Raw genomic sequence first — 26,788 nt, 5'->3', positions numbered from 1 at the left:
CACATAGAATAAGATCATGTTATATAAACATGCAAAACACAATACCTTAGACAACTGCGTAAAAAAATAAAATTTTATCCTTAGATTAAAAATTGGAACAAATCACATTCATCAATTCATACATATGAATATATGATACTATTTTCCGGAATCCCGACAGTAACTCTTGCATACGGACTCCTACAAAATCCCATTGCTACATCTACAAAATTGTGATTTTGTACACAACAATAAACTATAAATGAAAATAATTCACGCCGTATCTTTACAATTAGTTCCAGAACAAATAAAAAGCAAATTAGCTGCATTATGCTTGTAATGATACAGCTGAAGACTCAGTTGTAGGTAAATTTTTAACCTTCTTGTTAGAAACCTCTGAAGACTTCTTAGATTTTCGTTTTTTTGAGCCCTTTTTCTGCTGTCTCTCCACAACTGGTTCGGATGCAGAGCCTTTTTTTGCATCCTCTGGATCACTGGATATGTCCTCTTTATCTACTTTTTTGTCAGAGTTGTTTTCTATAATTCTTCTTTCACCCTCAGGCTCAATAACTGACATGCCAATGAGTGTATAGTCTAACAAGAATGTGCTTCTTTCAAGCCTATCAATCCTACTAAAGTGCCTCTGAGAATAAGGGATGAGCCCTTCAAGAAGTTCTCCGATGCCTTTCACCTGTACATTGTACATCCAAGACCATTCAATAACAATTTAACAGAAATAGAGTTAATATTCCATTTCATTAGTATCTGAATTCAAACACCTATAGAGCATATTTATTGTTGGCTACAGTGGATTCAGATCAATAACGTACTATTGACATCTTACTTTGACACCAACGCACGATATACTCAAGAATCCCCTAGTACTAAGGTAACACTAACAGTGTGTTTTGGATAAAGAAAAGGGAAGGATAAGAGGGCGGTAGGGGAGAGGGAGGGAAGGGAAAGGGATGAGAGGGAAAAAGGATGAGTTTTCCTTCCAAATCTCTTCATTGTTGGAGGGATCAATTTCTTAAAATTTCATCCCTCCATTTATCTTCCCTTCAATTCTCTTCCTTCCTCATTTGTTCAAGGAAAATTACTCCACCCCTCCATTTATCTTCCCTTCCTTTCCCTCCATCTCCTTCAATCCAAACACACTATAAGTTTAAGATTTGACAATCCTTTGATACAATGAATTGGTAACACTTTCTAGAGTTTGGTGTATTTTTAGCTCCAGTTTGTGCACATTATTTTATAACAACAAAACTATTACTCCCTCCGATCCATAATAATTAACACATGTTGCCTTTTTTCACTATTCATATGTTTAACTTTGACTATAACTATTACAAAGATATTATAAGTTTTATGTAAAAATGTTGTCAAGTATATATTAATACAAAGTTACATAATACCAAGCTTTTTACAATTTAATTATTTAGGATTAAGTGTGTCAAATTTTACTGTGTCAAATTGTCAATTATTAGGGGACAGACGGAGTATTAATAATCACAAAGGTGGTAAAGGGCTCTATTTAGGGGGGATGAGGGATTACTTGTGATTGTAACCTATAAAGTTCTACCAATAACTAGGAGCTCAAGCATAATTTCCTTTGTTATACCCAGCCCAGATTCAATTCAATGAAAATGCCTCACAATAAGATTACCCACCTCAACAATATCCGTAGGGGGAAGCATACTGAAAATCTGAAAAAGCACAAACTGAGCATTGTGACACAGCTTTGGCTTAGTATTCCACTCTCGAATATATTCAAAAAGTTGCTGCATTTCCTCCTTCCCAAGATGCAAAAGAGCTTTCTTCAAATGATCAACAGCATCTTTTTTCCTATGAATATATTGGAGATACAATGACAATGTAGGTAGAAAATCAGAATGTGCACAATCACATTATTTAACACCTCAAACAAGCAAGGGATTAATGTTGTATGCCAGGCATATTAGTGTATACAAGTAACTAACCTGCAAAGTTCTGAAAGAAGTTCATACAGCCTGTGAGGCCTCCTAAGCTCAAAGGCAATCTGGATTGCCTTAGCATAATCAGCATCTGAAATTGCATTCTCAAGCTCTTGACCACGCAAAACCCCTTCTTCCTGAATTCAGAACACAATTAACTCATAAGACAGTTATATAGTAGGAAAAGCTACCAAAAAAAGACATTCAATTTCAAAGCTGGCTTTTTAATAAGCACACAACCAAGCATATCTGTAATACAGTCAAAAGGAAAAACCAAAAAAAGACAGCTGGTGAAAATCTTAAGTTTTATGGACGGAAAAAAGAGAGCTAGCACTAATGTAATTCTGAGCACATATAATGGAAGCTGCTGATCAAGGTCCATCTAAAGCTTGACAGAAATGTCTTAGGTAAGAGGACTATAGTTTACAAAAGGACTACAATAGGATGAGGAAATGAGCTACTGGATAATGTATACATCCAATTATAAGATGCAGCACCAAGTCTCAGCAGACATTGAAAACTCATTTGTAGGCATATGAAGTTTGATCAAAGAACAACATTGATAATCAGAACTGAAAGAAAAATATAAAGACACTTAGCTGTTCTAGAAACTAGATCAATCCAATGACATCAAACAGACAAGATTAACTAAGAATTGATTTTACTTTTATGCCACACATGGTAAGTTAAAGAAAATACACCTCTTTACGAAAAGCCTCTTCCTTTTCAGCTGCAGTTGAATCATTCCATAAATTAATAACTGCATCGCCACCTCCTGTAGCAAGCATTTCTGTCTTCTTTCCAATTGCCAGGGCCCATACCTGAAGCTCACAAATAGATTCAATGAGGAGCTTTACTAAGCTAATTGACAAAGACATGCAAAAACTACAGCTTAGTAGCACAGAAAAATCTAAATATATATAGGAATACCACACCTCAAATACATTCTGCAAAGAGATGGGGTGAGATACAATAAAATACTGCAACCAAACAGTAACTATAGCTCACAAGATTTAAGGCAGGCAAGGTGGTAAGCCACTATGTCACCATAGCATAAAACAATAAGGTATGAAAGACCAAAAATCCAACTCACATGCCAAACGAGGTAATTCCAAGTTGCACCACTATGTAAATAAAGAGACATTCTTCAGGAGAAAAGCCCTTTTTTCTGCCCATCAAATATATACACTTATATTCATTTGCAAGGACTTTGGAGCCTTCCCCAACAAGGTGTCTAAGAAAGTCGCTTACACTTCTAGAATGGAGATGAAAACATTGAGAAAGTAGACGCATGTAGAGTGAAAAATAAAAAAGAAATCTGAGTCACTCTATTAAAAGGAGAAATTTTGAATTATAACTCTGTTAGAACCCCCAATTAAATTAGTTCGCCATAATTTGCACTAGTAAGGATTGGCTTAAGTAGTGAAACTAATGTGAGTGATTGGCTTAAATAGTGAAACTAATGAAGAACATCACTCTCTCGTCAGAAACTCCAAAATCAGGGCTTCATGTAATGTATACAGGAAGATGGAAGAAACGGGAAAAAGGCTGTTCCACTTCCTCCAAAAGTCTCCCTAAAATCTGTGCACATTTCCCATCCCATAAAGCCAATCACAAAGACAAAAAAAATATAATCAACCAATTTGTATAGAAAGTGTCAGTGTGATACATAGAAGAAGCTTGTTAAATTTTACAGGGCAACAAAAATCAGTAATAACTCCAATATGCAAAGAAAATTTAATGTAAAAAGAAACAGAACCTTGTCCTCATGTTCATCATAAGTAGCAATGCATTCGTTACTTGTTACTGTCCAAAGCTTCAGTAACCCATCAGCACCTGGAAAAGAGGCCCCATATTAGTTACAGAATAAACAAAACAACTTCTTAGGAAACTAAGAAAGATAATGCCTGCATACCACTCGAAACAAATTGAGTCCCACGGGTGATGAAAGATGCTCTCAATACACTGGATGTATGTCCTTCAAATGTTTTTAGACATGAACCATCAAGAGCCCACATTTTTATTGTCTTGTCTCCAGATGCTGTCAACACAATTCTGTCAACAGGAGAAAACTCTACAGACCAGATTCCTCGTTTATGGCCCTTGAGTTTTGCAACAAACACAAGGTCTGGAAGCTTCCATATACAGGCAGTGCGATCCTGCATAAAAGAAAATTACATAACTGTTCTGAGTTTGGTCCATAAACAAAAAACCAAATGCAACATATTGATTCTGTAAGCAGCAAATCACACCCACTTTTCTTTTTTATTTTTTTACTGACTGGCGAAGAAAGTGTTCCATTGACTCCAATGGGAAAGACATGAGGCCTCGCAACAGAATCTCATCAAGCAGCACATCAAATTTACAACCAAAAGGACATGAACAACTGATTGGCATTTAACAATACACCCCCCACCCCCCCCCCCCCCCCAACCCCCAAACCCCCTCAGGACTCCAATTTCCATATTGTCATGAGTTATGTCGGATATTGTTTGTTTCCACATAATGATTCTGTTTGAATCTAGCTAATAAGGAGCGGTGAAAAAAAAAAAAAAAAAAAAAAAAAAAAAAAAAAAAAAGATGTTAGGGGGAAAATATAGGGCAAAAAACAGAATCATGTGACAGCAAAATGGAAAGAAAAAGGACAATCAATCAAAGCCTTAATCTCAAAAGTGGGGTCGGCTAACATGAACCAAATTTGATTATTCCGTGTAGTCATCAACATAAATCTTTCTCCTTCATCCTTACGATCCAAAACTTCATCCTCATGTAATTCCATGCACTTCATATCTTTCCAGCTCCTTCCAACCAAGTCATTTTTGGTCAACCTCTCCCTCGTTTAATCCCTCCATGGTCCCACTCTTCTACTCTTCGCACCAGTGCACCCTCGAGTCTCAGTCTTACATGTCAAAGGCGATTTTCCCTTAGTTTATCTGCAATGCCTGCCACGCCTACTTTCTTGCGAATAACCTCATTTCTAATTTTATCTTTTATAGTGTCTCCACACATCCACCTTAACATACGCATTTTTGTAGCCTCCATCTTTTTAAAATGCTCTTTCTTAGAAGCCCAACATTCTGTACCATAGAACAACACTGGTCTTATGGCAGTCTTGTTCCCTTCACTGTAAGGGAGCTTCAAAATCGCATAACACTCCCGTGGCCGCTCTCTATTTAAGACACCCTAACTTAATCCTGTGGGCCACATCTTGATCAATGTCACCGCCATTCTTCTCGATGATTGACCCAAGATACTTAAAACATTCACTCATGATCAAATCCTTTCCATCCAAACTCACCACTTCATTGCTTGTCCCCCTCTGAATGCCAAAACGACATACCAAACATTCAGTTTTACTTCGACTTAGCTTAAACCCTCTAGATTCCAACCTTGCTTCCATTGCTCCAACTTGGCATTAACCCCATCCTTAGTCTCATCCACCAAAACAATATCATCCGCGAACAACATACACCATGGGACCTCATCTTGGATTGGTCTAGTTACTTCATCTAAAACCGTTGCAAAAAAAAAGGGCTTAATGCAGACCCTTGACGTAATCCGATTGTAATAGGGAAATCTTTTGTCAACCCTCCACATGTCTTCAAATTTGTTGACACATCCCGATACATATCCTTAACTAGGTCCACGTAGCTTCATGGGATACCTTTCTTGGCACCTTGTCATATGCATTCTCTAAATCAATAAAGACCATATGAAGATCCTTCTTCTTTACCCTATAAAACTCCATCATTTGTCTTATCAAATGGATTGCCTCCATAGTAGATCTCTCAAGCATAAAACCAAATTCGTTATCTGAAATGCGTGCATGCCCTCAACCTTTGTTCAATCACCCTTTTCCACAGCTTCATAGTGTGGCTCATAAGCTTAATTCCTCGATAGTTAGAACAATCTTGAGCGTCTCCTTTGTTTTTATACACCAGGACCAAGGTGCTCTTCCTCCAATCTTGCGGGATCCTTGTAGCCGTCCATATCTTGTTGAAAAGTTTGTTAACCAATCCACAACAATCTTACCCAAACACCTCCACACCTCTATCGGCAAGCTTGAAAGAAAAATTATAGCCATCAATTATCTTGATGAAGGTGTGGTAGAGCCTTACTCATCAACATATTGTTGCAGCTTTACTCCCATCCAGAACCCCTCTTTGCAATACCATCTCATTTTACCCACTTTGAAACAACTCACGAATAGTCACACTTCCACAATCACTCATCCAAAGAATATGAGAGTATCTCTGTTATATTCATCTTTGGCCTTGAACTAATGTCAAAAATCATTATGAGTTTGACTAGCTGATAATGTACAAATTGTGCTGTGCTTCTTACTATGATTAATGTCATAAATTTTTAAGAGTTTTGACTAACTAATACTTCTTTCGTTCTATTAATATTGCAACAAGGAGGAAATTACGCATTCCAAAGCACATTTTATATGCTAAATATCTATAATCGTGTAAGAGTAAAAATTATAAAAAGTTGATATTGTGAAAGTATATTATGAGACGAATCCAACAAGATCCCACATGACAATATTTTGCTTAACGTATAAATCATATCATATGGTCAAACAAGAGTGATGAATAGTGCAAAAAGTCCATTGTTGCAATATTAATAGAACGGAGGAAGTAGTTACATGTACAAATTCTGGCTGTTCTTTAACAATTTTAGATATCCTGCATCAAAAGCAGTTAACTAACCTGAGAACCACTACAAACATAGCTGTCACATGGTGTAATAGCAAGTGAGTTAATATCCTTATCATGGGCTGCTACGACAGCTTTTGCTTTAAGGCTGATAGGCTCTTCAGTAACACTGTCAAGTCCTTCAATGCTCCACACTTTTATTGTATGGTCACTACACAAATAAACCAAATAAGCAAATTCAAAAATACTCATACTGTGAATAGAAGATCATATGAATAGTTTATTGCTCTAATTTTCATAATTATAATCTTCTCTCCTGAGCCTCAATTATCATACTAAATTCAAGCAAGAGTCTACAATATACACATGTACACATCGACATATATCACTCACCTACTACCACTAACAAAAAAGTTCCGCAGTTTCTTTGAAGAAGCAACAGCCCCAACAGCTCCTGTATGACCATTGCCAACCCCTAAACATCTTTTGCTTTCTGAGTCCCATAATCTGACCTGTACAGTAACCAGTACCAATATTAAATTAAAATAAAAAACAGGCCTATGGAAGTGAGTAGAGAACATCAGCTGTTCAGCTAGCCCATAGAAGACCTCTACTGTCAAGATAACCATCAAGAAACTTTAGTTAATTTACTTGATTCCTATTTTTCCGCAAAGGGAAACCAATAACAAACTACCGAAATAAAAAATGAATGCCCACTTACACTATTGTCCTTGCTGCCAGTTACAATAAGTGTAGTTCCAGAAGTTGTCGTGAAGGTGTCAAGACACAAAACGATCCCAGTATGGCCAGCAAGTACATAGGAGCATGACATTGAAGCAAGATCATAAACCCGTACCTGTATTTACAGAGGATCAATAGATTAATATTACATCCATCATCCCCTAACTCAAAAAGTAAGGAAGTAGAAGAGAGTCTACTTGTTCCAGGTTGGTGGCAACAGCAAGAAAGTTTTCATCATCGCCTAAGAACTTCATATCTACTATCTCTTCATTGTATCCAATCAGCCTCTTACAGAGACTCAAACACAGATCTTCTTCAGAATGCTTCAAGGGGGAATAAAAAAGAAACTGCTGATCAGCAGTAATACATAATAATCCTTGATCTGAGGGTAGCATGCAGGCGGCAGTGAAACCTCTTCTTAAATCATTTTCATCTGGACTAAATGCTACATCTGAAGTCTTCTGCTCAAATAAACAAACTGCACTGTAGCAGAAAGAGGATGAGTAGATTATAAATAATATTATCAATAAATTGAAAAGTAAAACCTACCTATATATATAAATAATTAATGCTAAAACAGTAAAAAGTAATGCAGGAAACAACTCAACAAAGTTGTCAAATTACCCTTCAGTGTTCCATATTCGGACAATCCCACGTTCACCAGCAGTTAAAAAATAAACTTCTTGCATGATATCTTTGCTCTTCTTAGGCCTTTGTGATGACAAACTGTTATAGAATACAGTTCCGGAATTAATAACACAAACAGCTTCAAGCACCTCATATGTCGGTATGGTTGTCTTGCATCCATAGCTTTTGAGGTCCCACATATTAACAACCTACAGTAATTTCCAAAGTCATTTAACTGCAGATATAACATTCAAGAATACAGCCAGATCAATTATAGACTTCACAAGTTGATAAGATAGAGCGCATGCCACACATATATCATTAGGGGTTACATAGCATTGTAATGTATCACGTCTCAATGCTTTATTCATTTCCCTAAAGACTGGGGAGTCATAATGATTCTTAAATGTGTAAGTGAGATAAGTAAAAGAGTTACAATACTCCTTCACTGCCCTACGATTTGTCAAGTTTCATGTAAGAAAAATATAATGACACATTGACACCATTAGTGTTACGCCTCCCAAACTTAGCTTTAAGTCCAGTTTACCACATCTTCCTTCTGTATCAATTTCTTAAGAGGATTTTGTTGTGTGGTGTAGCCATGGATTTTGCCTTATTCTATCAAGGAGCTTTTATTGAATTCTGGGGTGACTAAGAAACAGTGGCGTAGAAGTGTGGGTTTGGAATCTTTTTTAAAAAATAAGTAATAGATCTGCGTTTAACATTGATGATTTCATGGTTGCCAATACACATTCTACACGCTAAATATCTTAAGTTATATCAATTTTGTAAATATTATAAATAATTGATATCATAAAAATACTTTTCGAGACTAATCTGACAAGATCTCACTTGACTCTATATATTTTTCCAACGTATAAATCACAAAAAACGATCAAAGGAGTATATGTACATATTGTAACATTATAAACATTGCAATTAAAAAAATTAAAAAAAAAAAAAAAAAAAAAAAAAAAAAAAAAAAAAAACCATAAGAAGTATAAATTAAATTTTAATAGATACTTTTGAATTCTGGATTACAGTGGATAACATATAACGTAGTAAAATAGAATACAATTAGAAAGGGGGATGTACAAATGCATTCGGATTTTTTATATACTTTGGGAAAGGAAGTTAGGTAAAAAAAAAAAAAAGTTAGTGTAAAGGGGTTTGATGTTTTGACTTTGAATGAGTTTTTGAGATATTGTGAGTTTAGAGAAGGGGAAAAAAATAATAAAGCATTCAGAATTATACACACATACTCTGGAGAATGAAGAAAGAGAGAATTTTTATTGTTGGTTGGAGCTTAGAGAAGAAATTTAAACAAAAGGGGAATAATTAAAAAAAAGGCTAAAATAAAATAAAATTGCTGGGAATCGAACCCTCGACCTTGAAGTCCAAGAGCGCTCAAAGTAAACTCCATTCTACCACTGCGCTATGTTACTTGTTCTATCCAAATTTATGCGGACAAATTGGTTTTATTCGTATTTTTTTTCTCTTTTTTTTTCCGAAAATTCAGTGGGTTCAATGAACCCACTTGAACCCATTGTGGATCCGCCACTGCTAAGAAAAAGGTCATGCAGCAATCTTTTGGTGTATTTGGTTAAAGATGAATATTCAACTTTTTGGACCTATAAATTTCCTTAAATTAGTACATCCTCTGTTTGTTTGGTTTTTTTTTTTTGACACCTTTCTATTTTCACGCTTGCCAACGAATGTTTTAAACGATTAATATCCCTAATTATCAACATTGTAAAATTATAAAGTGGATATTAATAAAATATACATTGAATAGATTCAAACAAGACCCCACATGAATATGTTTTATCATATTTATAAACCACAAAAGTGAGTCAAAGCGTGTTATGTTAATAGTGTAAAAGTCAAACGGTGTCAACTAAAAAAAACGGAGGAAGTATTAAATACCTGATAACAAAATAAGAACATCGGAAAATAGAAACTTGACAAAGATTAATGAAAAGATAGAATATATAAAGATCAAATATCAAGAGGTGGGAGTTTAAGAGCCACATAGCAGGTCAAACTTCTTTATCAACACAATATTTCTCATTCAAGTGATTATGCCCAGTCGATGAACTTAGCATAACAGATGCAACTTGGCTTGCAAAAATTCAACCTGAATCTCCAAAACAATTTTCAGTAAACATAGTTTAGCAACGACCACACAATCTACTTTCTAAACAGATTTATTTCATAAACAAACATCAAGGTAACTAAATATATGGAGTTGATAGTAATCTAAGTTAGGAAATTGCTTTAAACCAGATGCTTGAATCTAAATTTAACACCTCATTTTATAGTTGTATGAGAGCACTTGCCTCAGGACGGATGTAAACTCTCAGAGCATCTAGGGGTTGGCAAATATATCTTCTAACTTGTTATGCTTATTTTCCCAAGCTTCTTGCTACTTTTTGCTCCAATGGTTAAGCAACTTAAGCTAGTTAATTAATTTTATTTTTTTTTTGGAAATTTTGTCTAAAACCACCCACTAAATACTGGTTTTAGTCAAAAACCACCCACTTAAAAATATGTTGCCTAAGACCACCCAAATACAAATTTTTGTTGTAAAACATCACCTGGCTAACATTCCAGCATTGACCACCATTAACTCCGACGTTGACTTGGGGGCATGTGACTTGCACGTGATTATTACTGACCACCCACCAAACCACATTACCACCATCACTAACCCAGCCACTGTCACAACCGCCACAACCACCACCCCAAAACCCAACGAATTCCACCTTTCACCGGAAACTAACCCAGGAAAACCCACCTACCAGCCACAAAACGCAGCCACCTCCACCACCTTAATCCACCCCTTCTCCATATCTAAGCCCACTAACCAAAAACCCACCACAACCGCTCTTCTCCTTTCTCCAAATTTACCCACACCACTTTAAAACCTACCCCCATCACTCATAACCTTAGACCCGCCACCCCAATTACCTCGCCTTGCCTTGAAAACCCAGACCACTCTACCCTGTCCTCACGGTAATTCCTCAAAACCAACCTCACAACCGTGTTATTGAAATAAAAAAATTAGGGATTATCGAAGGATGGTGTTGCTATTCAACAAAGGGGGGTAGTAATTTCAGATTTAAGGGCTAACAATGGAGGTAGAACAGAGAGAGGAAAGAGAAGAGAGGAGAGAGAAAGATACAGGGTAGGCGAAAAAAATCGAGGGAAAAAAAAAAGAAAAGGGGAAGGGGGGATGATTTAAAGTCAAATGCGTAGTCACGTGCTCGGGGTCAACGCTAGAAATTGAAGTCAAGGTCGGAAAGTTGAATGGGGTGGTCTTAGACAACAAATATTTGTATTTGGGTGGTCTTAGACAACATATTTTTAAGTGGGTGGTTTTTGACAAAAAACAGTTTTTGACGGGTGGTTTTAGACAAGATTTTCCTTTTTTTAAAAATTTAAAAATAATATTGATCTAATTAATAATTGCCAAGCTAGCTTGCAAAAGTTAGTTAGCAAGATGTGCAACCATGGTGCAGCTAATAGCTAGGAATTTTTAATGATTGCAAACAAGTCCCTTTTTCCAACCATTGGAGTTGCTCTAAGCAATTGTTGGGTCAAGCCAAAAGAGCAATTTTTCAGTTAAAGGCATAAAGTTGAGCGCATCAACTGCAAAGCCTTCCCCCAGACACAAGCTTTATAAGAAGTAGTAACTGTAAGTTAGTAGAGTAAGAATGATTATTATACTTGAGTAAATAAATGTCAGGACCAAAACATCAGACTTCAGCAAATCGTGAAGAAATCTGCTTTCTTTATATCATGAACATATATTTTCAAATCATAAATCAAATTTTAAAGTATTTGACTTTGTGAGCTTTCAGCATGACTTTTCTGAATTGTCTTCAATAGTTAAAATAATTCAGATTTCATCTTGCTTCACCATCCCCTTATGTAAAATAAGGACCTATTCTTTTCAACTTATATTAGAGCCTTATCAGTAATTCTTGTCAAACACTCAGAACATTAGTTCTTATCTCCATTTACTTCATAATAAAATATCTGTAAGACTGTAACTGCATACTCATACAAAGATTATGAAAATTAAATATTTGGAAATGCATCTTGAGATGAATTAAACAAGAATCCATTTGATAATGTTTTCTGCCCTTATACATAAGTGTAAAAATACGGTCAAATAGTCAAACAGTCAAATTAAACCTAATCTTTTCAGACCAAAACACCTTACTTTAGGTGAAGAGAACAGCATTTATCTCTATGATTAAGATGTCTGACATATAGTTGAAGTTACCAAAGTTGAAATATTCTACTACTTGGAGAGTGAAAGGAATATCAATCACAAACAATCAAGTATGAAATATAACTCCCTTGAAGTCTAGGACATTAAATTGCTACTTAGCAAGACCTCCACATTTTTTAGATTGATATGAAATAAAGAATAAAACAAGAGTCAGTGAGGATTCCATTTAAAACCAATTTTAGTTTTTTACATGAGATCTCACAAGCGGCCATAAACACCATGATTGAATGATCTAAATCTTTTAAACAATTGAAAAGGCTCTTTCGACAGCACAACCGGAAACCGGCACAACACGAATACGAAGTTAGTGAGAGAAAACACTAAGTCAACACGACACGACACAAAACCAACCCAAACACACCCCGTTTAGATAAAGTGGTCAAATTATGCAACTATTCAACATTATACATAGTTTTTGATAGATTTTGTGAACAACGTGAAATTGACAAGAGACCAAACATGAACACGACACGATTCAACTTATTGACAACTTTACTTTCATGCATGGATGATAAATTTAATGCGTTAAGAGAAGCCTAAATTGTATACAAAGGCAACTGACCGAGAGACACTATAAGACTTGCATGCATTTATCAATGGATAAATCTACAAGCAAGACAATTATTGATAAATTTCCTTAATGATAAAGGGTTTGTTCTCTTCACATGAAATAAGGTGTTGTGGTTTGATTCAATAAGGTCTAATCTGACGTGATATAAATTTCTCTAGTGGTCTAATGTACTTGTTTAATTAAACTTTCACCGTATTTTTAGACCAATGTATAAAAAACAATATTATCAAGTGCGGTCTTGTTGAAGTGTCTTAAACTGAACTTAATAATTTTCATAATTCTTATATACACGCGATAAAAAAAAATTTAGCAATAAAAATGGAAATCAAAATTTCTTATCTGGATATTTCTGACGAGGATTACTAACAAGTTTCCGAAATAAATTGAAGATAACAAGTCAAAAGTAGAAACACTATTAACATATTCAATTTGAGTGTTTTTTTAAGCCCAATAGGTTCTTTTTTATGGCTCATGGCTAAAAATTACTTTTCAGAATCTATAAAATCCACCTGTAATTGGAAGAAATGTATTTACATTTGAATAAGGGTATCAATAATTTCTTTACCAACCTTTTAGCTCAAAGTATATATGGAAAACAAGAGGCACAATAAATTACTAAAATGAGTTTTTCAAATAGCAAAGAACTGACACGCATTACTGGTGGGCTTGCAAATGAAAAGACTCAATAACTTTGAATTCCAATTATTATACAGGAACAGGAAGAAGCAAACCTTATCTCTTCCAGCACTAAGTAAGAACCTTCTATCTTCAGACATTGCCAAGGAAACTACTGCAGAGAAATGCTTTTCCATTGTTGCAGCACACTTCTTAGTGATAAGATCCCAAACCCGGACAGATGCATCATCACTTCCGGAGAAAAGCTGTAAAACAACGCCAAATACTAAATTAAGACATGCAAGATATACAGAAAACAAGCACTAAAAAGACATGCCTCGAAACAAGAAAATTCCAACAGATATAATAATATCAGTAGCACAAATGACTGAATGGATTTACAAGTCAGTTAGACAGTAAAAATCAAAAAGTTTAGCACCATCAAAGGATGAGAAATATCGGAACAAGTCTACATCCATGCATACATACATCTCACATATATTCAAGGCTACAAGCCCCATCCCGACATGTCAAAATCATGCCACTAACACTTAGACGCACCTAGCCACTTACACACATCTAAAAGTCAGGTAACATCTTTTTCATAACTAGGGTGGCTTACGTGCACGATGAGCGCGGAGGGGCTAGCTCTAGCGGAGAAGTTGTATTGGCGTGTGTTTACATCTTTGGTTTGGGTAGTAGTTTTAATACTATTTGGTTTATGTGCGTTTGAAATCTATCAAAATCTTTTATGACGATTATTTATTAAGATCCTCTAAAGTTTCACAAAATTAATCCAAAATTATTATTAAATAATAGTTAATCAAGTTGCATCCCTTCATATAATATTATTATCCCTTCATATCTTTAGGGGCAATTGTTATTTTAGAACTCTTAATTGATTTGCAAGTTTCAATAATACTTAGTATAATATTTCTAGCGTGGTTTTCTTCGGATAGACCTTAGGTCATACGGAGTAGTAATATGTGAAATGTTGTAGCTAAAAACTTAATAATGTTTTAGTAATATGTGAAATGTTGTACCTAAAAACTTAATAATGTAAGTTCTTTAATGTTCTATGACCATCTAATATCTATATCTAATACTAAAACAATAACCACTAAGTTGTATTTTTCCTCTTAAATTCCTTCATTTCTCTTCCATGATTAATACCATTTTTTTCTATTATTGATTTTCCTTGATTTAGGATTTTTTAAGTTCTTTATACCTCTCGATAACATCAACTCAAATATCACTATTTATTATGAATCGCATTTACAATTCCATAACATTGTTTATGTGCCATCAAACCCTTAACAATAGTTGCGGTTAAAGGACGACAAGATTGTAAATAAGAAGAGCAACCAGAAGTTTGATAATATATAGTCTCTTTGTAGTTTTGTACATACAGTTTTTTCTTTTTAACCATTAATAATAATAATATATGAAATACAGAGCATTAGAAGTTATTTTATATATATATAAAGCATTGCAAGTTTTTTGTAAAAAAATAATAATAATAATAATAATAATAATAAATAAAAAAACATAACAAAACAAAACAAAAAACACAAAACAAAACTTTAAATTAATTGATGATATGTTAATGAAAAAAATATATTAAATATATTAATGATGGCAAACATAATAATGAGGGTTGAGGATTAAAATGTAAATACACATTTTTGTACACGTTTGTGAGGGTATAATTGGTAGCACACTATTCTTAAAAATTATCGTATACTTCTTATAAGATAGGGATAAAAATGAGCCCACTATGGTCCAGAAAAGTTAATGATTTATTCTATAAACTCTTACATCCAAAACCAATTGAAAACCTTATTCTTTTTCAAGAGTACATGTTCCTATGGATTACCCTCTCTTAGGACCTCCAAAGAAGTACAAACACCATCAACTAAGAACCCACCCTAAAACCCAGAAAACTCATAAAAACCAAAACAGAACTATGTGCTGTGACTACCGTCGAACTGATGCACTTAAAGCAAGGAGGCAGTTAGTATATATTACTAAATTAGCAATTTAGAAGGAATGGTTTTATGCCATGAAATCATAATTAATTAATTGCACACGACTTCATCTCATATATGGCCCACTAAGAGCACATCAATAAATTATACTTCCTCCGTTCATTTTAGTTGCATCACTTGAAAATTTACACTATTCACATTCCTTACTGTAAGAATGTGAATAGTGTAAATTTTCTCATGTGGGGTCTTGTTAGTTTTTTCTTTTCAATTTATATTTTCACAATATCTAATTCTCACATTTTTTTACTTATTTATATTTGAAGGTACGGATAGTTAAAACTATGCATTGGCAAGCGTGAATAGCAAAGTGTTGCAATTAAAAGTATACGGAGAAAGAACATACATCAAACAAGTGTAATAACTAATTCTAGACTAAATCTAAAGGGCTAATGGTTCTAAGGCAACTTCAAAAGGTAATGCAACTTAGAACAAGCTCAAAATAGAGAATAAAATATAAAAACAATGAACATAAATATCAGCACACTCTACAAAAGGGACCAATGCACACAATAAATATCCTAGATAAAAGCAAAAAAAATCACCCCAGAAACCAAACTCAAGTAGTTAATTCACAAAGTCAAAATTGTTAGCACTTACAAGAAGGCAATCAGGATCAGGATGAAACATGATGCAAGTGACGACCCCTTTGTGTCCTTTAAAATAATGCGTGCAAAATCCACCATCAACGTCCCATACAAGAACTTTCCTATCAGCTCCAGCAGTTGCTAGCAATCCTCCTGATGCATCACATGCCATAGCCATCACCGGCCCGTCATGTCCCTTCATCAAAATGCAACATCCAATTTTCAGACCAAGACAAAGTAACAAACAAAATCCTTTTGTCAATTCCAGATCAACACAAACTAACAAACAGATTTTAAATTTAACTACTACCTCGGTTTCATATTATGTGCAACAATTATTAAAAAAAAAAAATTGCTGCTTCACATTATATGCAACAAATGCTTTATTTCCTTTTTGAGTTGTCATTTTCCCTCGTCGAATACATCCACAAATTTACATCCAAGAGTCCATATCATGGCCTTTGCTGCACATAATATGAAACGGAGGTATCCTTAAACCAATTTCGGTATTCAATCACCTAGATCAATTAAACTACCGGCGCATACACAGCACAACACCAAATGTATAAAAACATTACACAAAACTAACCATTACACTAAGCAACACATATATAAGAATAATGAATCAAAATCTAAAATAAAAATCAATATTATTATTATTATTATTATTATTATTATTATTATTATTATTATTATTATTATTATTATTATTATTATTATTATTATACCTTCCAAGAACGAATACATTTGAGCGTTGAGAGGTCCCAAACCCTGATTTGGCGACTATGGCTAGCAGAAAAGAGGAATTTATCATCAGGGCTAAGCGCAAGAGCTGTAATTGGCTCAGAATCACCTTCAATGGTGGATTTAATCGACGCATTCGAAGAATCGACGATCTTGATAGAATCATCGCAAGTACAAACGAGGAATGTGCCGTCGGAAGAAACAGTAAAGGGGCCGCCAGTGTAGAACTGCTGCAATGATTGAGTGGTACGGTAGCTCTTCTTGTAGCTTAAAGCCGCCATTGTTGCAGTTGAGCTTCAAGCTTTGAAGGTGAGAGAGTATAGCAGAGGAGAGTTCAAGAGGTTGGGACTGAAATTTCACAATTCTGAATAGGGTTTAGGGTTTAACGTTTGTTTTTTTTTTTTTTTTTTTTTTTTTTTTCTTCTTTTTTTGTGTTTTTGGTTACTTTTGTTGGTGTATTGTTTCAAATTAGTCAAATACATAGTTATAGTTTGTAGTTGTGGGTTTAAACGTGGCTAGAAATTAGGAGTTAATGATTAGTATTGTTGAGTTGTATCCGTTAGTGGAGTATAGTTAGGCATTTTGTGAATCATGTGATCATGCTCCCTTTATATAGCTTTAGGTTGTTATTTTCGTTGGCTATATATGACGCCTTGTATTACCGTTAATTAGAGTAGAGAAATCAATGCAATTAATAAAATATTTATCTCTCATCTCTTTCTTTAGTTTCTACATGGTATCAGAGCTTCAAGTTAGATCCGGGATAAGAGAAAAAAAAGAAGGGAAAGAGATGAAGAAAAAAAGAGAGAAAGAGAGTATTAACAAAAAAAAATTGAGTATGGAAACAAGCAACACAGCTTGATTTCATTGTGTGTGAGAAATTTAAAAAAAAAATATCGAGTGAAATTTTTTTAATTATGCGTGTTTTTGTTTAACCATGGAAGTAATGGTTGGTTTGGTGTAGTGTTGATTGGGTCCCTTTTAGCCCATGTAATTGGATTTTAGTCCGGTAACAAAAGAGTGCAAAAAATTTTGAGGTAAAGATCGCATTATCTTTACGGGTGTGAAAGCCGTAATCAATGCAGAGACGGTTTCCAAGCAGATAACACCAAATATTTTTAGCATGATGCAAGGTGACATGGTCAATTGGAGAATAATGTCAAAAAGAGTTAACGGAGAGATGTGCTCCATTGAATGTAAGTTGATGATAATGTACATCAACAAGATCGAGAAATTGATGAGAAGTGCATCAATAAAAAATGTCGAGGTTTGGTTGTGCGGAGAGAAGTGTTCCGAGAATATCGTGTTGGTGATAATGTGCATCAACAAATTATGTGTAGGTAATGAGATGTGCATCACAATATTAAAACGTCTAGCAAGATGTTATGAAATTTGAAGAGGAAGATTGCAAGCTCTTCTAAAGTTGAGTCAAGTATGCGGTTACAGGTCGTATTGAGATTAAAGTGTCGACTTAAAGTCGTGAGTTCATTGTCGTGTTCAAGTTGTGATTGTGTGTTGGTGGTCGTGGTTCCGTAACAAAGTGAATTATTGAAGTAGTTTAAGTTGTAGTACAATGCATGATGCATGCTCTTTGAAGCAAGGGGTGTGTTGGTGTATTGCTTCAAATTAGTCAAATAAATTAGTTATAGTTTGTAGTTGTGGGTTTAAACGTGGCTAGAAATTAGGAGTTAATGATTACTATTGTTGAGTTGTATCCGTTAGTGGAGTATAGTTAGGCATTTTGTGAATCATGTGATCATGCTCCCCTTATATAGCTTTAGGTTGTTATTTTCATTGGCTATATATGATGCCTTGTATTACCGTTAATTAGAGTAGGGAAATCAATGCAATTAATAAAATATTTATCTCTCATCTCTCTCTTTAGTTTCTACACTTTTTATTTGGGATTTTTATTTGGTTACGAGTAAAAGGGTGATTGTGTACTTTTGACTTTTACGCTATTTAGCTTTGCCTATATGTTTTTTAACTTTGACTTTTGCGCTATTTAACTTTGGTTTTGACTTTTACGCTATTTAATTTTGACTTTACTTTAACGTAATTTGACTTTTATGATTGACATCTTACTTTGTACTTCCTTTGTTTCTATTTACTTGCAACACTGCCTTGTGGCACGTGTTTTGAGGTCGGGTTTATGTAATGTAAACAGATAAATTATTAATTATATAATTTTTACAAACGATACTTAACCCTATTCTAATCTTCGTGTAAAAATTATATTGATAAAATCGCTCGTCTACCCTCACTAATCATCTCCTAAAATTGCGTGCCTAAAAGGTGTGTTGCAAGTAAAAGAAAACGGAGGAAGTATTTTTATTGAAGTTACTAACAATTTATTTATGATGTAGCAATTCACGGAAACGCGGAAAGTGAGTAATTTAATTCACTTAATTACTCTTATTATTATTCTTATTGCTAGTATCATGATTAGGGTTATGATTTGATTTGACTAACAATTTATTGTTGGATTGCTTCCTATGTTAATGGTATTCTATTATTATTTATGATCATTATATTGCATGTTTAAAGGGAATATGTAATTGAATATAACGTCTAATAAGATAATTTGGATAACCGGTTTAGGTTCCTTTAATCTTGTTATTAAATTGAAGTGATCACGATATTTTAGAATTACGTGTTGCATTAATATTCAACCAATTTAGCATAATAATAGTTTGGAGAAAATTGAATATTTTGTTTGTATGCCTTTGAGACCACATGAATACTTTTCACTATAAGAATCGAGTGTAGGCCAATACGGGCGAATGTGACTCCATGACTCACTTCGTACCATCATCCCCGATCCTCCTTTCGTGGTTCTGAACCATATGGAGTTAGTAATCTCATGGATCATGAATGGGGTGTAACCTTCAAGGGTCAATCGGTGTTACCTTCGTTGTCCCTTATTCGTGGTTGCCTTTTATGATCTGTGAACGGTTTACAAGTTCCTTAAAAACTTGTTGGCGACTCCCTACTTTGCTTTGTCCCTAATTGTTGTCCTTAATCCTAATGTCAATTCCCACTTCCTATGAGTGCCAAACATATTCATACATGCTAACGTAGGCGCACTTCAAACGACGCCTACAATTAGGATATATTAGTAGGACTAATATTATTTTTTTTGGTTTAGATAATATATAACTTAGCTTTTGTGGGTTAGTAAAGGGATGATAAAAAATTTAAGTGTGAATAACATAGCCAATATTGGTCACTTTTTATAGGCAAAAATATAAAAAAGCCGTTGGTAATTTTTTAAAAAATTCATAGCAGATTTTTTTTATTACCGTTTAAAGTTTTTTAAGAGACAAAAATCATTTGAAAATAAAAGCTCCAACAGCTATAAAATCAATGGCTTCAATTAAATCAGCACAAGATAAGTGGACACATGGCGAAAATCTAGCGGACCGCGTCCTCCTTGACGTGCGTCAGAACTTTTTGATTTTTTTTTTTAAATCAAATTGGTACCGTTAAAACAATAATATGGCAAAAAGATATATGAAACGCAACGTCAAACTTCACGTGGGCCGAGGCAATAGGTGACTTGCTAGAGAGGGCATCTCCATCAAATGGGTTACCCATGAGTCACCTCCTACAATGGTGAGGTAGCTCAAATGGAGGAGAGAGAGAGAGAGTTGTGGGGACTGGGGAGGGTGCTCCCCACCGTTGTGGCTGCTCTTAAGAATTTTAATTTATTTTTAAGCCCGCTAGGCACCCATTTTAATTTATGTGGATAACTTTTGATTCAATGGAGGAGTGAAAAGCTCACATAACCTTTAAGATTAACCATGCCATATACATTATTACTCTCTTTTTCTTAGTTTTTTCGTTTAATTTTGGCTGCAAAATCATCGAAAAATGGTGGTGTCATGGTCGGTGTCAAAAATGTCGGTGTCGATAGAGACGAAAAAGATGAAATTGTTAGGGGCATAAACACCCATTTTAGGTTATTTTGTTTTTCCATCCTCAAATTGAGAGATAGGGTTCTTGTTCTGTAACCCTTGTGCTTTAGAGTGAAAAATAGTGAGAGACTACTCTTGTAAATACTAATTGAAATCAATACAACTATTCTCCTTGTTTTGGGTGGGTTTTATATTCTTCAAGTAATTACTAGATTATGATTTAATCTATAAGCTAAGTTTTCTCTCTCTAAAAACGAGAGCACTTCTCACTAAAAAGTGAGGTCTTTCTCCTAGCTGTGCTAGGTTGTTTCAAGCTTCAAGCTTGTGCTTGCTGCATGCATTTCTTCCTGATTTCATATCAGAGTAATTTCAGAGTAATAGATTATGGTGATAAGTGGGATTCTAGATCTAGCTATTTAGAAGACCTTTAGATTCACTTGCTGCTGCCGTGATTCTCACCAGCTTTATCTTTGTTCTATTAATTTTGTCTTGGTACTACAAACATACCTCAACTCCCAAGTAAAGGAATTAAACTTTCAGAAACCTTTCAGCTCCCAAGAAAGTTGTGCGCCACCCTGCAACTTCATGCAACCAATACCAGCAAATCCTTTATTGCTCTAACCGTTATTGGTGCAGTTAATGATAGCTAGAGGCGGCTAATCTATTAATTAGTGGTTTCTTTAATCAATTTTTCTGTTCCCCACGCCTCAACTCTTCTTCTCCCAAGAACTCCCAGTTTGTTATAAATGAACACGAAGAATCAACAATTTTAACTCAACATCTCATTCTCTTCTTCTGTCCTTTTCCTCTTTCTGATCAGTTTCTTCCCTCTTAACTCCTCTGTTTTCATTCCTTTCTACTCTGTCATGAGTAATAACAACAATCACTCACAAAATGCTCATAATGAGCAAGACGATTTAGATCTGAGAGGGGGATCCTTGATTCCAAACCCTCCAGATTTTAATGTAGAAAATATCAACATTAACTTCAACCTAAGTGTGATAGGTCTGTTCATAGGACCTCATCCCCCTCCTGTCTCTTTGGTGCAGCATATAGTAAATTCAAGATGGATTAGAAGCGGTGAAATAAGGGTCTATAAGTCAGGCCCGTACTTCTTGTTCGAGTGTAGCAGAGTTGAAGATCAACTTGCTATTGTACGGGTTAGCACAGCAGTAGTAGATGGGAGGATCAAGAATTTTAGGCGATATCAAATAGATTATGTACCACACCAAATGAGCTTCACCTTGACAAGGTTGTGGTTTAGGGTATACGGGTTACCTTTAGCCTACCTCACGCAAGGGTGGGCTAGACAAATTTTCAGGCACATTGGCTACATCGAGGAATTAGACCTCGAAGGGGAAGGGTTACCACTCCAAGCAGAGCTCAGAGCACGTGTGCTAGTGGATCTCTCGATCCCTTTGATCCCTGGCTGTTTTATTCCCTTAGAAGGGGATAGAGTCATATGGGTTTACTTGAGGTACGAAGGGATTTTTAGGTTTTGCAAGATGTGTGGATGTGCTGGACATTCAACATCGAAGTGCACACTTCACCTCATCACAGCAAGAAGGAGGGCAAGGCGTAGGCTAGATGAGGTGGAAGCCGACGGGATCAAAGTACTCTATGGGCCAAGGGAATATCCATACTACTCGAACTACATTAGGGGCTTGCCGGATTGGTACCGATTTCGGAATACTGGGGTCGATTTAAGGCACCATAACCACCCCGAAGACAATGCTATTTATCGAAGGGTTCTAAGAGAAAATGGAGCATTCGAAACCGAGCATCCCTTTAATGGTCACTCATCAACTTCTGAAAGCAATGAGAGTGAAAGGTTTCACTCCGGAAATGAAGATTTCTCGACGGATGAATCGGAGCTAATTGAGCTCGATGAGATCGCACCGGCACAACTCGATCTTGCTTTGTCTCCTGGGAAGAGATTAGGGTTGGGTGAAGACCCTTATGCTGAATTTATTGCACCGAGGCCTATAAACCCTAACAGGGGTTTCTCCTCCAACAATGTGCGAAGGCAACTTTTTAGTGAAGGGGATGGTAATGAGCACGGGCTGCAGTTGGGAATTAACAAACCAACTAGTGCATTTGGTGGGTGGCTGCCACCCTCGCCAGTCCACGGCTCACCTCCACCACCAAGGCCCAACTTCGTGGGCTCTACTTATGAGGTGGGGGAGTCTTCCGCGGCACCACAGCAACGACAAGCTCAAGGTGGCGGGCCGGGAACTTTATTCCACACTCTCGGCATCACCGAATGGGCAGCAGCTCCTGTGTGGGTGGAGAGGCAGCCGCAAGTAGGTACAACTCGGAATATGGGTGGTATTCGAATAAGGGAGGCAAATGGTGGTAATATGGGTGCTCTTACCGGATTTTCAGATTCGACCATAATGTCGACAAGGAGAAATGATGAAGATAACCTCTCAAATGAGGAATTTGCAAGTATTATGGAAGCAAGCACAGTCCTTGCCTTGGGAATTCGAAGAGCAAGAAGGGAAGAAATAAGGGAGTTGCACCGCATCTCTAGGGGCACTACTCACCCTTTCTTACAACTCTCACCGGAAGATCTAGGAGGGTTACCTAACCTTCCTCTCACGGAATTCGATCCACCAAACTCTCCGGTATCTCTAGTTTCTCATCTTAGTTCATTCAATTTCACTGATTTGTTTAACTATGATGATAGTGCTAACAACAAGGAAAGGATAAGAGAAGCTATAGGGCATCTTCCGCATTCATGTGATGATGGTTCGGTTCGATATAGCGAGTCGGATCACACTTGGGTTGAAAGAAAGAAACTCAAGAGGCTTCATAGGTGGTCCGAGAAGGGGGGATTCAGCATTTGGAAGAAAGGTAGCAAAGGGGCAAGGAAATTTGCTTCAAAAGCTTTGTCGGATCCGGATATGGCTCGGGAACTAGGGGTTGAGATAGATGAGGATATTCAAAAAAGGGTAAAGAACAAAAGGCAACAAGATTTCTCTTCTTCGTCATCGGAATCATTTAAGAGGCAAAAGAGCGAAGAGGTAACATCGGCTCTAAGGGTAGTAATGGATGACATGGACATCGACTTGCAGATTTCCATCTTTGAATCAGTGAAGATCTCTTCAAATGGTGAGGCGGCTGACCCAAAACAGCCTTCAAGTGGAATATGAGAGTAGTGGCTTGGAATTGTAGGGGCTTAAATGACCCACACTCCCTTGCAATTCCGTATCTAGTGTGGCTCTACCGTTCTAAATTACCTATGTTTATGTTTATTTCGGAAACTAAAATGGATCTTGATAGTGCGGCTAGTAAGTTATGTATGTTAAGACCCACTTCTGTTTTTGGTTGCAACTCGGAAGGAAGTAGTGGTGGTCTTCTAGTGTTAGGATGGTCTAGTCATGTAGTAGATTGCTTGTATGCTACCAAAAACTTCATCTTTTGTAAAAGCTTTGAAGCTAATGGAAGTTTTAAGTACGTCTTGTTTCTTTATGGTGAACCCCTAGTAGAGAATAGGAAAATTGTTTGGGAACAACTCCAATGGATTTTGGAGGAATTCAAGAATGTGTTGGTTATTGGGGACTTTAACCAAGTGGAAAGTGGAAGTGACAAGGTGGGGGGATCGAACAACATAAGAGGGATTAATTCTTTTCTTGATTGGAGGTTTAGTAGTAATGTCACGGAAGTACCCTTCGCTGGACCGAGGTTCACTTGGAGCAACAAAAGAGAAGGTAGTGAACTTATTTTAGAGAGGCTTGATCGGGCTTACATCACGGAGGAGTGGTTTCATCACTCCCCAGATGGGATTGTTACACATGAACCTATTATTTGCTCAGATCATGCTGCTATCACCTACAATTCAAAGAGAAGCAACAAGGCATCTAATAGGCCATACCAAATCGAGAATTGGTGTCTTCGCTTCGCAGAAATTAAGGAAATTGTGGAAAGGGAATGGAAGATGAATATCAATGGCTCCTACATGTTCAAGCTGGCAAGGAAACTTTCGGGGGTGAGAACAAGGATGCAATACTGGTGTATTGAGAACAAAAAGCTTTGGGGAATAAACTGGAGAAAAGTCACGAAGGAACTTCATGACACAGGAATGAATATCAATACAGTACGAGAAGGAGAAGGGTACATTCAACTTATAAATCAGGTAATCCTAGAAAATCAACTGGCCTTTGATTTCTGGAAACAACGGATGAAAGCAAGTTGGATAAAGTATGGTGATTGCCCTACTCCCACCATGTATAGGAAAGTGAAACAGCGTCAACTTCACAATGAGATTGTGACGCTAAGAAAAGAGGATGACACATGGGTAGAAGGACAAAAGGAGGTGGAGGAGGTAATTCTTGAATCAGTTCAAAGGATCTACAACCCGGTTACTCAGAGCAATCATGGGGAGAACATCGACCTACTCCTTAGGGAACTGGATATTCCTAACATTTCAGACCTCGATAAAGAATGGCTTGACAAACCCTTCACCGACCAAGAAATTAAAAAGGCCATGTTTAACATTCACAGCTCTAAATCCCCGGGGCTAGATGGGTTCACTGCTGATTTCTTCCATGTTTACTGGAAGGAGGTAGGACAACTAGTGTCGGATAGTGTTCATCAGTTCCTGAGAACGGGAAATATGCTAAAAGAATGGAACCAATCTCTCCTGGTCCTTATTCCAAAGGTTAAGACCCCAGAGTTAGCTAATCAATTCAGACCGATTAGCTTATGCAACACAATCTATAAATGCATTTCAAAATGCCTGGTAAACAGGCTAAAGGTGGTTCTCCCAAGCTTGATTACAGAGAATCAGAATGCTTTTATCCCAGGAAGATACATGGAGGATAATATTCTTTTGAGCCATGAACTTATGCATCTTATCAATTCTAAGAAGGGGTCGAACTTCACAGCAGTCAAGATTGATATGTCAAAAGCTTATGATAGAGTAGACTGGCTTTTCTTACTCAAGGTTCTTCAAGCCTATGGGTTCTCAGGGCATTGGATTAGGATGATCTCACAGTGTATTTCAACAGTGAGCTACAAAGCTATCATCAACAGGAAAGTCACCGATCATTTCTTGCCACAATGTGGTTTAAGGCAAGGGGACCCGCTTTCCCCTTACCTATTCATCTTTTGTATGGACATCCTATCTAGAATGTTACTGCTGGCAGAGGATATAAACCAGTTCAAAGGCTTGAAAGTCTCAAGGAGATCACCTTCCATCTCACATATCTTTTTTGCGGATGATGCAATGCTTTTCTTTAAAGCTAATGATGAGGCTTGTATATGTGTTAGGGACATTCTTCAGAGGTTTGGTTCTGCTTCGGGTCAACAACTGAACTTACAAAAATCATTCATCAAATTCTCCCCGGGGGTGAATGCTAGTAAAAAGCAAGAAGTGCGAAGGATTCTAGCGATGGCTGAAACAGAGAACATGGGGATTCATTTGGGAGCTCTGATCGACATCCGGGGAAGGAAAAGTCATTCCTTCCAGTTCCTGGTAGATAAAGTCTCCGATAGGATTGTTTTGTGGGCTTCCCTTCGTCTTTCACAAGCAGCCAAGCTGATTCTTATCAACACAGTTCTGGTTAGTATTTCAGCTCACGTCATGAAATGTCTCAAAATCCCGCAGAGCATCGCCAATAAAATTGATTCTCTAATCTCGAGGTTTTGGTGGGCTAATAAGGGGAATAAGGGCATGCACTGGGTTAAAAGAACTGTCACTCATCTCCCGAAAAGCATGGGAGGACTCGGAATTAGGGGGGTCTCGAGCTTAAATGACGCCCTTCTCTTCAAACAAGCAACAAGAATGCACCTAAATCCGCAGCTACTGTTGTCTAGGGTTTATACAGGTATGAAGCCTTGTGGTATTTGCTCAATGGCCATGCCTTATGTCAGAAAAGGAAACCCCTCAATGGGGAGAATTGGGATTCAAAAGGCCATAGGCACGTTCAAAAAAGGTTTTGCATGGAAAGTTGGTAATGGGAGCAGTGTTAAAGCAATCAGTATGCCGTGGGTCAATGGGGAGATTCCAACTGTTAACTCAAGC

General features: G+C 36.4%; 1 protein-coding gene across 1 annotated transcript; it reads right to left on the bottom strand.

Annotated features, from left to right (window-relative positions):
• Positions 1–59: 59 nt before the first annotated feature.
• On the bottom strand, positions 60–17,251 carry LOC145614089 (protein TORMOZ EMBRYO DEFECTIVE-like). Its single transcript, XM_081669087.1, has 14 exons — positions 16,828–17,251; positions 16,113–16,295; positions 13,584–13,733; positions 7,979–8,190; positions 7,552–7,837; positions 7,335–7,469; positions 7,007–7,125; positions 6,668–6,824; positions 3,868–4,111; positions 3,712–3,788; positions 2,654–2,773; positions 1,959–2,089; positions 1,650–1,824; positions 60–670 (listed from the first exon to the last, which is right to left on the bottom strand). Exons 1-14 carry the CDS (start codon positions 17,122–17,124, stop codon positions 308–310), a joined length of 2,649 nt encoding a protein of 882 aa, XP_081525213.1. The 5' UTR covers positions 17,125–17,251; the 3' UTR covers positions 60–307.
• Positions 17,252–26,788: the final 9,537 nt, after the last annotated feature.

The sequence above is a fragment of the Chenopodium album genome, chromosome 25 (genome assembly GCF_948465745.1).
Source record: "Chenopodium album chromosome 25, dcCheAlbu1.1, whole genome shotgun sequence".
Classification (NCBI taxonomy): domain Eukaryota; kingdom Viridiplantae; phylum Streptophyta; class Magnoliopsida; order Caryophyllales; family Amaranthaceae; genus Chenopodium; species Chenopodium album.
The sequence above is the reverse complement of the archived record's forward strand: the minus strand, read 5'-3'. Positions and strand labels throughout refer to the sequence as shown.

Coding starts and splice junctions, on each gene's coding strand:
- LOC145614089 (XM_081669087.1), bottom strand. CDS start 17,124: ATGGCGGCTTTAAGCTACAAGAAGAGCTACCGTACCACTCAATCATTG. Junction 6,825..7,006: donor TTTTTTGTTAGTGGTAGTAG/GTGAGTGATATA, acceptor TTATTTGTGTAG/TGACCATACAATAAAAGTGT. Junction 1,825..1,958: donor CTTCTTTCAGAACTTTGCAG/GTTAGTTACTTG, acceptor ATATATTCATAG/GAAAAAAGATGCTGTTGATC.